The 15,534-nt window shown below is 31.2% G+C and overlaps 1 protein-coding gene across 2 annotated transcripts in view; it reads left to right on the top strand.

Moving 5' to 3' along the window:
* The window catches only part of LOC124368506, a 75,127-nt gene that overhangs the window by 19,941 nt on the left and 39,652 nt on the right, over positions 1-15,534 (top strand). For both annotated transcript variants that reach the window (XM_046825753.1, XM_046825752.1), the window contains exon 2: positions 11,673-11,735. In XM_046825753.1, the coding sequence (XP_046681709.1) occupies positions 11,673-11,735 (63 nt within the window). The remainder of the gene's footprint in view (positions 1-11,672; positions 11,736-15,534) is intronic.

The following is a 15,534-nucleotide window of genomic DNA, read 5'->3' as shown; positions in this document are numbered from 1 at the left end:
CATAAAAGCAAGAGAGGGTGCGAAAAGTAAAAAGGCCCCCTTAATGTTCCTTCAAAATCAAACTCATGAAAGTAGAATACATAAGTCACAAGAACATATGGTAGATGGTGTAGATTACTGATGTGAGGGTAAAATAGCTCTATTTTTCTTTAAGCAATTGTGAACCTAAATTATTTTTGTACCGTCTCATCAATAGTATACAATTTCTATATAACGAAAATTGGAGTGATATCAAGATTTTCTGAGTTTCCAATATTTTATTGGCCAACATTAGCGCAATCTTGTATCATAAAGATGAATTCAGTCAGGTGATGATAATGCAGTATGGTACATTCCACCCTAAGGATATATGTAGGCCACACGGCTGGATAACACCTAGGCTCCGGTGGTAGGTAACTCGATAATGTGCAAAACGTTTTCTTTAAAACAAGTGTAAGGCGTAAGGAAATATTGGACTTTAAATCTAGGGTTAGAAGTGATGATCAACATGACGCTACGACTTAAAAAGCCGTCTATAGTGAAACTACCTTAAGTTTTTTTCCCATAAGAATAATGTAAAACTTCAAACACCTTTACACTCTTATTGTTGGTTATAGAATTGTGGCAGATATTTCATTTTAAAGATATAATTTATACACATCAAATCGATTTTTATTTTTTTGTAAAGTGTATAAGTTTTAAATATTTAAAAATGTAATACAAAATGTTAAATTTGATAAATAACAAATAAAATACCGAAGAAACTTAAAGGTGCTTCGATGAGTAATGTTATATCTTTAAAATGAACATTACTCATGATTCTACGATTAAAAATAAGGGCGTAAAAGTGATTGTGATTTTAAGATTGTCACCAGTACAGCCAGCTCTTAAGGTCTTTTCTGTTATTTCCGACTTCATAAACGTGCACCTTGCAACCCACAACTGTTTATACAATAAACTGAATTGAGATATTTGGTAATGTCTCAGAACATTGAATGTGGCTGATCAAATGTTTATGACTTGTTCTTGCTTTGAAATGTTCTCTTTTAAACCTTTGTTCTCGTTTATGGATCCGGTCTAGATGTGCAGGTTGCAAAGCTTCTTCTCAATAACATCATTGACTTGAAATTTTCTTGCCACTAGCGCAACTATGCAACGCGTGACGTTATAAGGCACCAATTCGGTTTAAGTGAATATTCTGGTTTCTATTGCACAGCCTTGATAAATTCCCGATTGCGTTTGATTATCCACGGCTATCAGAACCAACTTTCGGCTTGTTTGGGAAATTATTTGTTACAAGCTGATCTGACACAGTCATTCTTGATGCATTCTCGGACACTTATGATATTTATTTTTCAAGATCACAATTAATGTTTAAGTAAGCTAAAAAGGGCAGACACAAAAATGTTATAATATAATTTAAATACTCCGACCAACAGTGCAAACAAATCTGCAATTATCATATATTCCAAAGTTTCCGAGAGTTATTAACTTTGTTACCTGTTGCTGACATCGATTACTTTTTATAGGAATCAGTATGTTGACAACATATAATATTGCGTACTACCTAAATTAATCATTTATTTATTTTAAATTACTGTATGCAGCCTTTCGGATATTTGTTTTACTCAGGACAAGAAGATGAAAAACCACTATTGCACTTAGTCCTAAAAGGACCTTTGAGGTTGCTTTGAGGTTGGCTCAGGAAATATTGACCTAATCTGTACGTACTCGTACCATAAAATCTACGCATGGCTACCCAGTCTACAACTTGGATCTAGGTTTAATACTCACAATAATGTATACCTGATGTCTAGAATCAAATTATAAAAAAATATTATCAAATTTATTGTTGTCTCAGTATAGTCAAATAATTGTATTGGGTAGAATTTATTCTGGGATATGATGTAGTATTGATTTAAAAGGCCTGTGGGAACCCAAACCAAAATATGTACAGGAGGGGGTATCATATATATTCTAAATTTATTAACCACTAAAATTTTACAAAGCGATTTTAAAACGTGTCTAAACTTTAAGGTTTTAAAATATTTTTTATTGGCGTATCAAATTATTAACGGTTATCTTTTCGAATAATTCAATCAGTGATTGTCAATACACAACAAATAATACATTTCCTAATTGGGTAGAATTATTAAATTTACAGCATAAGGAAGCCTTGGGCTCTGAGTAGTAAATAAGAACAAATTCTATTCCATTGTTTTGTTTTATATAATTTTATGAGGGAGAAACGTGTCTAAATATCCTAATATATGTAAGAATTAAATGCCTCCTAGTTACCGAAAAAGACTATGGGAAAGACTATCTACTTTATTCAGGAAATTCGACTTAAAATTCATATCATAGGATTTAAAACAAAATAGTAAAGTAAAGTAAAGATGTCTTATTTTACCAGGCGAAGTTAAAGGCTAAGAAGCCCTCACTACCACTTAACCTGGAGAGTAACGGCTTAAAGGTGACTTCCGAACTGCAACTAACGGTCAGGCAGACGGGCTGCTTACAAGGACAGGATTGGTCTCCCATCCAAGCAGCAGCCACGCTGGAAGTTGCTTGATCAGATTATCTAGCTATAACCGCTGTACCCGCTACACTGCGCCATTGGTAAACAAATAAATAAATAATGTAATAAAATATTTTATATTTACCAAAAACTAAACTTTAATATAAAGATTATATTTTTCTAAATCTAAAGTTTTTAAATACCTTTGTGGTTATGTTTTTAAAAACCTAAAATATAGTCCTTACATAATTATATCACAGTTGATCCACATAACAACTGAAAATGTAACGTGTATACAGTACATGGGGAGTAATAATAAAAGATAAAAATCACAACAAACATTAATACAATTGTACCTTATTTCTAAGTGGATTTGGTTTCATAAAGGTTTGAATCCAAACTCGCTTATGTAAGCAAGGAATGGTAAAGTATAATGCTCATTATATATTTATTATATGCATTTATATAATATTATATAATAATTTATACTTATTACTTATGAATAAAGCATGCAAATGCTTTGTTACAGGTATGTCTACTAGAATGTGTTGGTTTGTGGATCGAATTTTCGAAAACGAATCCAATCACCAATTACATTATCGCAGTATAATTCTTATGTAACTAGTCAATTTTCCGTTATTGTGTATAATCAGAGTGTTTTTCTTGGTTCATCTCCAGCCGGTAAAGGAAAATTAGTTTTCACAATGTTCGCTTTGTTGCAATCTTTGTTTATCCATTTGCAATAGAGAAGAATAAAGGCTTCCTGTTTCTCAATAATACACATTTCCATTTAACTACAGCACTTCAGCTAAGAGAGCTCGTTATACGGATACCAAGAAGGAAACGTACTTGTCCGGATTCCTCTGTTAGAAGAATACTTTTTATTGCTATAGAAACATACAGACCCAATTACCTGTGTGTTACTGTGGAGGGAGAATCACAATGGAGCATAATCAGCAAAAGAATGGAGTTTGACCTTGATTCCTGAGTAGGCTTCGTTTTCCTTCTTCTAGGAGATTACAAATAATACAATTTTCAAGTTTACATCAAGTGAAATATTGCTAATACAACGCATTGTATGAATTAAGTCAGTTTTGCTGTGGAGAAGCCATCCTGAGTTAAAACAATGCTAAACTAAAACTACCAACGATCGCCTGTACATGTGAGTAGAATGAGCAGAGATTCTCCATGATTAGCTGAAGTATCTCACGCCTAATATCCATATTATGTTTTTAAGACTTCGTGAATTTGTGTTTTCCAGGAGTCCTCCCTTTATGTCTTGTATTAACTAATGAACCCAATCTCACAATTATCCTGCTCTTAAGTGTGAGGTATTGGGCACACCAAAGTAATCGTACGATGCAGATTTCAGATCAAGATAGCTGCAATCCAAAGTATGATACATTATAGAAACAATTAATGAAAATGGGTACCGTACAGTACAGATATTTAACTAAACAGATTACGAAAGTCCGATGCCAGAATGTGCCAAATTTATATGAAAGTAAATATGTAAAAAATCCAAAACTGGCCTATATTCTTTACGTCTACGGAATGATTGAAACGGGGAGAATACTAAAGTGACATTTATATAAACATTTTTGAGATTCTACGTTGAATTCAAAACTGCATTATACCTCAGTCTTTTTTAATACAAATCGTCCAATCTAACATTGTGGTATAACTCAATCGATTATTGTATTCGTTTCATGTACTGTCGTCTCTGATGGCTGTATACGTACAGTTTCTTATCAATGAAACTTTTTCAAATCTAGTTTCAGGCTTTCTATTTACATTATGACGTTATTTTTGTAGATAAAATTATTTACTAGACTCCTTAATATTTCTTATACCATTCATACTATTACTGATAAACGAAATATACTGAATAATATTTAGTGAATGCAATAAATATAGTGTTTATAATATAGTGTTTAGTAATAATTCAATAGCCCAATTTAATTGTTTGAGTCACCTCCGATATACAGGTGACAAAATAATACTGTCATAACCTACTGGTTTCGTAGAACAAAAGTAGAATGATTGTTCACTGCTGGTAGTAGTCACTGCCAAGTAATAAAATTGTACTATCCGTAAAATCTATCCGTCGAAATTAAATCCTTATGACTTATTCACGTTCTGTTTCATTTTAAACACCGCATAAACTTTACCAATACTTACTCCTAGTGTGCAATAAATTCGATCAATACTTAAATTCGATTGCAATATTATACCTAAGTATGTATCTTCTTACATTTGTCTAGGTTTTTTTTTCGGTTTTTTCACTCTATAACAGTGAACTATTATTTATTATTAATTATTTTCTTTTAATACAGTGTATATTTTGTTAGACTTTTTGGGCGATTGAAGGATTGTGAACAAAGGTGGGTAACTACAAACTACTTTAAAATAAACAAATTATGCCAGATAATTGTGACACGCATAAGTCAGGAATCACAACAGTAGAGTATTTTTTCGATTATTAAGTTCACCTCTCAAAGTCGTTTGTTGGCTCAGTACTATTAAGTGATTCACAGGAAAATCCGATATAAAAGAGTTAACTATGGACCGTAAATTTCATTATCTGCTGGATTTCACTTTATACCTAAATAAATAACAGGTTGGCTTACATTGTTTCCTAGATAGTAAAATTCAAAAATTTACTTCTTCAATTATATTTAGAGGCATAAACTGAGTTTTGATTAGAAAAACTGACATTTATAACGAACCATGGTATAACATTCTTCTGAAGGGTGACTTGCTGGCTAGCTGAGTGGTTCACTCATAAGGAACTCAGAAAATAGGAACATAGAATTTTTTTAGTGTCAGGAAAAACGTAAAAGATCTTTACCCGCATTTTTATTTCGATAGAATGTGAAGCACGGGAGAGATTCAATACATTTGATATGATAAAGGATAGTTTTAACATATCTCTAAAAATATAGGAATGTGAACACTACCAAACTTGACATGTAAGATATTATAAAAACTGGTACTTCATACTTGTTCTGGATTGATAATACACAATACTCAAAATTGTTGGAGACTATGGTCCAAAAATGCAAAGCGATTCCGAGTAGCTACAAAGAACTGAATGGTTATAAAACATGATTTACTGAGGTTTCAAATATAAGTATTGTATCTAATAATGCAGTCGTGTTTTGAATACAGCACAAAATTAGAAACTTTTACCATTTATATTTGAAAAATAATAAAACTAAAGATAGAGGTAATTTCTAATTATGTGTGAAAATTACTAACCATTCAGAAATGTTAATGTTATTTCATTAAAGCCAATAATTAAAAACGTTCTCAACACGTTTGTATCAATCATTTTATGTAAAACGTGCTTCAATAACTTGTATATTTAAAGGAAGTCTCTTATAAAACCTGAAAATGCTCTTGTATTTTTTTAAAAAAGGCTAAATTATGTGGCTACTAAATTTTAAAAAAATGCAAAACATATCCATTATAATGGAAAGAATTGGACTATTCTTAAAACCAAAATAATTATCAATCAAAAAGGAGCAATATTTTAAAATTTTTGGAAATGGTCATTGTTTTATAAAAAATATTATCATTAGTCTATATATCATTAGATTACCAGAACCCAAAATACCATCCCAATAGTCAAAACAATTTTAATTTTCAAATATATTATAATGAGGTATCATTATATTGGGGATTGGAAGCGACAAAAGCATATAAGATAACAAACATTTTAAATAATCAAAAATAAAAACCTAACAGATCTATGTACATTTTATGTAAACTTTATATAAATATATGGACATTTATGTAGAGTAATAATTGTTAAGAAACTATATGTGTAAGCAACTTTTGTAATAAAAAAAATTTTTTCAAGAAATGAACTCATTTTGCGATTTGAATCTAACTAATTTGTTTTCCAGTGGACAGATCATAAGGGTTGACTCTGTCCTAGGTGTTTGTTGTGAAAATGGTTTCGTGTAAACCAAATCGACTACTGTTAGCCTCGTTGCTCAATAGAGAAATCACCCCAAAGTTACGACACTCCCCTATTCACAGCACATCCTTGTGTACAGAAAACCAAGAGACGAGGTAGACTGTAACTGCAACAGAACCCAGGATGAGGATGACAGATCTGAGGACATGCTGAGAATCCTACCAGTGGCGATGGTCCTGACATAACGGAAGACACAATGCTGGGCCACTTGTACGCTGAAATAAGGAAATTCTAATGATACAACTGCCATGTTACCAAATTGTGTTGCAAAAATTATTGCTCAGTGGTAAAACTATATTTAAATTGATGTTATTTCCTGAACCTCTTCTACCTACTTATGCAGATTAAAGAGATTACTGAGGAAAAGATCGTATCACCATGTCGAAATTACGATATATATAACAACACCTTATTATAATAAAGAGAATCGTTAAATGCTGCCACACGTTGTTAATTGTAACTAACTTGAGCAGTGAATGTTCAAATACGTTGAACGAAAGACAAATTATTGCACGATTTTGGTTAATCATATTTGTAAATGATTTGTGTTTCCTTCCTGAACCACTTCTACCTACTTATGCAGATCAGATATATTACTGAGTAACAGAGATGTCTCATTTTAGACATAACATACAACACGTTTCTACTGGGTTCCATTAATAAAGAGGATATTACACAATGTGTAATGTATTACATAATTGTTAAATGCTATACATAAAATATAACTGGCGTAAGCAGTGAATGTCCAAATGCGTTTTGAATATTTCAAAGAATATTTAAGGACATGGTCCGAAAATAATGTCTTAAGAATCTATGGCTTGTCACACGAATAAAGAAACAGAGCTCGTAAAACGCTATAAATGCCTAGGAGTTGTTTTTGACTCTCGCTTAAAATGGTCTGAGCACGTTGATTATGTCCTTAACAAAATTAGAGAGTATATTTATGCATTTAGGAAACTAAGTGAAATTTTAGACGGAAACGAGATAAAATTAGCGTATTATGCTTACGCTAAGTCACTTCTTTCCTTTGGTAACATTGCGTGGGGCGGTGCGTGTAAAACGCTTCTCGAACCTCTTTTCATTACGCAAAAGAGTATACTAAAGGCAGGGTTGAGGAAAAATGTGCGTTATCCAACTGAGTCTCTCTTTCAGGAATCCTCCCTACTTTCACTACGACAGTTATATATAAAACATTTGCTAATTCTCATCTACAAAAATGCCAATACAATATTACCAGAAATTGTGCACTCTTACCAAACAAGATATTCAGAACATGTTGGTATTAATGTAATTAGATTAGATAAATCCTTTTCAAAAACCAATTCTTACTATATTTCACATATTCTATTTGGAAACATATGTAACAAATTTCAGCATTTAAATTTATTTGAATCAGGTAGTATTACAAAATTTAAATATAATGTCACAGAACTGTTGTTACAAATTGGAGTCCAAGGATCCGAAACTTTCATTCACTCAGACTGGGGACCAACCTGACCTTGACCCCTCCTCATCCCCCGGCGCTCGTCATATCGTATGTGGTCTTAATTCTACCGATGGTTTTGTCTAATACGACAATATTATCTCTTATCTCCTTCATGACACAACTATATTGCTACATTTTATGCCTTAAAACACACCGACACGTAACAGTAACACTTTTTTCGACATCTAGATAACATACACTTTTTAGTACGACTCTAGCCTACGCACAGGATGCTTGCCCATGTAGGCTAATTTCCATTTTAGAATATATGTTAATATGTAATAAATAGTAAATAAAAACTTAAATTATATAAATAATATTATCCAAGTACTATACTTAAAATTAAATTGTTTTATTTTATCGCCACTTAGTAAGTATAGTAAAAGGGTAATTTACTATTTATCAAATGTAAATACATCTAATATCTATGTGTATATGTTTTTGGAAATAAAAAATGTTTCCATTCTATTCTATTCTAGTGCTGGCAAACTGTTGAAAATGTTGTAACTTATTTAAAGGATTATTTTTTTATGAAAAATGTAGGTAATGAAATATTAACTATTGCATTCTTTGCTCACTATATATGTAAATGTATAATCTTATGCTGAGTCACTCCTACGCAACTCACTTGAGTTCTCTGCCAAGAAGGATCCATCTCCTATTAATCCCTGTATAGCTAAATAAGTGGTTTATAGATTCCGATCAGATAGATTGCACAAGGTCATTAAAATGTACTTTAACTGCTATTTTCAAGTTATATTACAACAGTCGAGGGGGTAAAAGTGTTTTTTACAGCATTTTATGTCGATATATAATGTCACTATATTAAACTTGGCATGCAATTTTAAAACTGTGGAATATTACATTATGAATAGTAATAATTTATGAATGAAAATTTATAAAGTGATGTTCTATAATTAATTGTATGAACACAGACAGATAGAGAAAGAAATAATCCCCAGAATATCACCAAAACTCCATTACTCCTACAGTTTTTAGAGTAATACGAATTTAATATTCTTTAGTACGGTTGACTGGCGCTGTAACATTACGTTTGGAGATTTGCTTTAATGCTTTTGGTGCAGAATTATTTATGTTTTTCCCGATGAAATTCCAACAAAAATTATTAATATCAAATTGTAAAATGTCCTTTTTTGTAATTATAAATAAGAATAATTGCAAAAAGGAAAAGGTATGAATCTGCATTACCTATTCATAAATATCTAAGAATATTACCACTAAAATATTTATTTTTATTCAAAGTATTAAAAGTGTTCTATGAGAAAAGTGGAAACAGGAACGACAGAGTGACAAGAGAACAAGAGGTGACATACTGGGGCTGTTCATGAGACCAAAGGTAAATAAGTCAATTTTCAAAAAAAGTTTTACTTTTTTGGGTCTACAATTTTTTAATTTTTCGCCTATTCAAATAAAAATTGAAAAATAGAAACAAATTTGAGAATAAATTGAAAGTTTAGCTTTTCAATTTTATTAATATTGATAACTTTTTTCAAATTTTAGTTTAGGAATTTTTACAGTTTTATGTTAAAAATTTTTAATTTGTAAATTTATAACTAAAAAATGTAATGTTTAAAATAACTGTTAATTGTGGGGTGTGCACACTGCGGATTAACCGCACGATTTACATGTTAAGATTCGACTGATCACTATACAATTAGGCACAACTTTCAGTTGAGCTAGCCACGTTTACTGGATACAGTGGCTAGTAATTCCTGCCAGTACTGATGTTAATTTTTGTTAATTATATTTTCTGGAATAAAGTATATGCTATATTCTATTGTTAACCTAAGAGTTTTGGCAAAAAAGCATTTGTCAGTTTGTTTATATTACAGTCCATAGGATATTCTATCGCTAAGAATATATCAGCTATTTCCCTTACCATAAATTAAATTCCTAATAATTAAAACATTTTGACCACAAATTTTATTGACGTTTGTATTCATATCACATAGCTCATAATCATTTTTAGCATTAGAAGTAGTTATCATCATACTCTCCCTCCGTCTACGTGTTTTTGAGGAGAGTGGTTCATTTTAATCCTTATTAGGTCCGTCCTCATAGCCTGTGCGAGGATCTTATCAAACAGAATAAGAGGAAGAGTACATACAGTACTGAGGGTCAGTAGTACTGATAAAAGTACTACGGTCTCAGACAAGATTTGAACCTGCGCTATCTCTAACTCAGATCTCCGAAGATGTTTGGAGAACATTGTGTATTTATATTGTTATGAAGCTACTCGTATTTGAAGTTATTATTATTAATTCGAAAATAAAGAAAAAACATATGTATATGTTTTATAATAAAGGGAGTCTTGTTATACATTATAAATGATTATAAAATAATTGAATGTAGGGCTAAGAAGCCCTATCTAACAACTAACCTGAGGACTTACCCACCTCTAGTAACCGGTAACCCATCCAAGAAGCAACCACGCTTGCCGATGCTTGATGCTTACTACCTTGCGATAATTACTGCACCCAAGTCATCAGCAAAACACGTTATCAAGGATTGTAATAATAAACTAATTGTTGGCGAACTCGTCAAATTCCCTCTTTACATGTTGGTTAACTCTAGGAATCCTTTTTCCCTTTTGTAAGTATGACCACAATCATAATATTCTAATCACTCAATACGTCACGAATTCAGAAACCATAGAAATTATTATAATGTTTAATTTTATTTGAAATTGCAATCCCTAAGGAATTAAGAGCCAATTTTCATTGTATAAGCAACTCAGATTTTCGAAAAATATACAGATGAATATTATCTGATATTATCGTCTGCCATGTTCTGACGGGTTTGAAAATAGGATGACATTAAAAGGATCAAAAGTGTAAAATAAAAACCTTCTTAGAATATATTTTTTAGTTTTATACACTCGAAAGTTAAAAAGTAAGACACGTAAATTAAAGTAAAATCAGCATGAGTAAAGACCGACTACTTGGCTGAAAATGGCATATATATAATTTAAATACATATTGAATCACAAAAAGTACTTGCTCCGCCGGGACTCGAACTCGGATCTCTTACTTGCTTGGCGAGCATTTACTACTACACAGCAGAGGTCTTAATTTTAATGATTCAATTATTTTGTATTGGGCCATTCTATGCGTTTAAATATGCGTTTAAATTACCAAACTAACATATAATCGGAAAACTAAATATCTGTCAAAGGGTTTTTGTTTGCATTCATTACCATTCATACAAACTTAATGTATATATATATATATATATATATATATATATATATATATATATATACGGTTTGTTTATACATGTGTAAAACTTAAATATATATTTCATTATTTTTGGCCCAATCATAACCCTCTCATTTGACCTCCACCGAAAAAAACGAAGATGGCTAACGAGCGATGTCTTTCTTAACGGAAATTACGTCATTAATTTCGTAAAAATTAGGTAGCGTGCTTGTATAATGCAAATTAACTCTCACCTCCTAGGCTGTAATCGTTTAATGGGAACGTTCGCTTTTAGTCTACGCAGCTTTTACCTTTATCATCTGACACTTAATTAATTACTTTTACAACTAGAAAATTAATGTTTCTTGTTGTATTCTTGTAATTCATTCATTACTTATTTATCCTGATAAATTAAATGACAAATCATGCTTACATTACAAATCGATTTTTACACTGATATTTTACGAAAGCTCTTCTTTATTTCAGGTACTCCCCGAGAAGCCGTAGCGACCAATGGCAGTCCAAGAGCGGCTACTTCGTGGCTGATAAGTGAGTACTATCTATCTACTTACAATTCAAAATAATGACAGTAATTTGTGTAGCTACATGTATCATGGAATAAGTTGTTATTGTAAAATTACCATGACTGATTTATGTGTAGTTTTTATGAAAATAATATTTATAGAAAATATAAAAGATAAAATTTCAAGAGCAATAGATAAATATTAGATGCAAACTTACATTTTACCTTTTCAAAGATTGGTTGCAGTTTCACATGTCAATGAATTTGTCAACTAGGCCCATAACTTCGTTTCTCAGGATTTTGTATGTATGCATGCATTGTGCTAAATCAATGTTTATATTATTAGATTAATAAAGAAAGAAATGGTAACACTTTAATTCGCGACCGATAGGTGTGAGATGCAGTTGCACACTGATTATGTTTAGGACATTTAGGAAGTTACTAAACAACTCAACTAAATTTAATACTACAGTTTGGTGTCAGAGAGAACTTCGTAGTCCTTCTTTCCCTGGTAAAATTATTCCTACTTAACATAAATGTATTGTAACTGTACAAGTAATCAAACCATTTAGGACCTTTTGCTTAGTTATATAAAACACAAGTTACAATTTCATTCCTATAACTTACATATATTTTGCTATTTATATATGTCTTATTTATAGATATAATTTGTATTCGCATATTAATTAGAGTTTAAAATAAACTAATTGTTACTAATAATTAAGAGACCATCCAAAATCTCAGTTAAATGTTGGCCTTTGCCAAAGCTTGCAAGCCAAGCAATCAAGGTTCGTAAGATTAATTGAAATAAAGAGACCATTGAAACCTCGACATCACAATAAACTGAGATTCATTAAGTTTTGCGCAATGATGACTACCAGTTCATTAACAGCGGTGTTATTGTTAACGGGCTCGCTGTTAATTGCAGATGCGAGTAACTGCCGACTAACACCTGACCCACTTCATTCTTGAAAACTTATTACATCAATTTTACACAAGTCAGTTTTTGGCTATTAATACAATTTACTTGAGCACTTTTCAGAAGAATTGTAAACCCATCATTATTCTGTTCAGTTATAACCTAACATGTTTTTTATTTAACGGAGTTGATTTTACAATAACTGAAGACAAACCACAGAATCACTTCTTAAGTAGTGAAAGAATCATCACAAGTAAGTTTCTCTCACACAAGTGCATCATTGCGAGGTATAAAAAGTACAAATTAATCCTTTATGGAATACTGTAAATACTCCTCATAAATATTTAAAGCTACTTATTTTTAATAAATATCTATACAATAGATCGTAGTGAATTTAGAGTTACCTCATGAATTCTAAAAACTATGGTTTAGTTTATAATTATTTTAAATAAACAATTCAATATATTAATTATTAATTACTATTATTAATATGATATACTATTGAATTATTAAGTTTAATAAACCATTGCTGTTACAAACAACAGTATATAGAAAAATGTTCCAGGTTTAACTAAACATACAAAAATAGATCACAATACACGCGGTTTGTATTTATTTTCCTAAATGTTACTAATTTAGAACACACATGACAAAGTCGCGCATTTCTGTCATCTTGAGTCACACAAGAGAATTTCTGCCCCCTTGTGTAGATCCCGCTTCCATTTTAATTAACTCATTAAGAATTTCAATTTAGGCCATAAAGATGAAGACGTGTTTCTTGTCTCACTAATATTTTTCGTTGTTATATAATCAACAGCGAAAAGCTAAACACACTATTTTCTTCTTCAAACTTTGCTAAGAACTAAATTTAGTTTTTTTTATGTTCCACTATGTAGGAACTCAGGACACGAACAAGGACTATATTAATTGGATTCCAGGTTGTACGCTTTGCCCATAACTAGTCGTAAATGTTGTTTAATTTCTTTATAATTGTATAATCAGCCGTTAGCAAAGGCGTGCAGCGATGGATTTTCCTTGTACCAATCCATCGTAACTCCAGTACCACTTCTCGGTGTGCAAACATGGCCAATTGACCAGACAAAATCATAAACTCGGTGATTTTTCCCAGCTCAACGGAACTCAAGCTCTAGTTTTCTAAAAAAATGTATACATTTTTTATGGATAATATTTTTTTTTAATTTTCCGCATAATTTTATTAACCTATTTTCTTTTATTATCTACATTTTTCTTGTATTACATATTTACATTTTCGATAGTAGTTATAAAATATGTATGAACCATTGATTATTGCATTTAGCAAATCTCTGGAGAGATGGAATCGGATAATCCATCAATAAATTATTTAAATCGATCCAATATACTGTGGTTCAAAATTAACTTGCCAAAAAATGTTAAACCCAATTGCTAATTCGAGTATTTTTTGTCAATGGAAGTATTATGAATGAAACAGGAGTTTCTTGGATATATTGCTAGTTCATTTTCCAGAATTGGCAACCAAAGAAGCCTGATTCAACTGATGTTTGGCTAATCGATTGGTTGTTGTGGTTGCTGACCTATGCGTGTCACAACGCTCTGGTATGTTTTGTTTACTTTAACCTAGATTGTAGTAGGCTAATACATTAGTTTAGTCATTCACCTGAATAAGGGATCAGATTGCAGATCTCGAAACGTAGTTTTACTGATTTTATTGTATCACTGAACGATGGAAAATGTCCAGAAAACCCCTGTTTCCTTCCCAATTAATAAATTGTACATAAAACTCTAATTACCATATCCAGTGAACTCTAAGGTGTATACCCATAAAAATAAATTCAAATATTCCAAACTCCAAGACTTCCTTTTTCTTCATGAGAAAAAGACAAGAGATTTTATTGCTTAATGACGGCAAATACTCACTTACTCTTTCTTATTAGCCTCCTTTTATGCTATTTGGTGTTATAATAGACAATATTAATATAATGTATTTCGCTTCAGTCCAAACCCCAGGTTCAATTTTGAGTCCTAGAATATTGATTAAAATATAGATAGGCCTACTTCAAACTGAGGAACTTATTTATTTGGTTAAAAAAATTCTTTTAAGACTTTATTCAATAAAAGTCCATCCTTACACACCGATGCAGTTGCTATTTTGTGCACTACAGTAAATACATTATTTTTCTTGAAATTTAGATTACCAAATATAAATTCAAATACTTTTCACATTAATTTTATCAGTTTATTCATTCATTTTGTTCTTCAGATATTTTAGCATCATAATCTACATCCACAAATGTTTACTACCATTACAAAATTTATTTATTTTACAATTTTTCACATCTAACACTGCATTTAATGAGTGAATTATTTTATTATATTGATATGTTCTAGAACATTTATAATTTGCCCTATAGTTTCAACTGAGATTTTTAAGAACAATCATCACTGTTCGTATTGCATAGTTTCAAGATAACCGCGAATAAATTGTGGGATTTGTGTGGCTGTCCATTACCGTACAACACTCCATTGCCCAAAAATAAATTCAATTGAACTCAATATAAAAAAGTATAATTGTATCTTTTTAATATTACTGCCAATCTGCTCTAAAGAACAGTGAGATGGTATTTTAGCGTACGGAACTTTCAAACTAGGCTTTGCCATTTATTTTTAGAAGTTATTGGCTGATAAGAATTACTCCGAATTGTATGTTGCTTCACATCCTGCACAAATCTTAATTCCTTTAAGGGAAAATTTTTATATACGAAACCACAACTTCATAGTTCTCGGTAGATAAGAACTATGAAAGTAACACGACTTTACGGAATTTTGGATATCGTTCAATGATGGGAAAAATTAGTAAAACTACGTTTCTGAATCTACAATCTGATCTGATCCTTGGAAGGAACTAA

This window comes from Homalodisca vitripennis, chromosome X, assembly GCF_021130785.1.
Source record: "Homalodisca vitripennis isolate AUS2020 chromosome X, UT_GWSS_2.1, whole genome shotgun sequence".
NCBI classification, from domain to species: domain Eukaryota; kingdom Metazoa; phylum Arthropoda; class Insecta; order Hemiptera; family Cicadellidae; genus Homalodisca; species Homalodisca vitripennis.
Note: the sequence above shows the minus strand (reverse complement) of the source record. Positions and strands in the feature narration are given on the sequence as shown.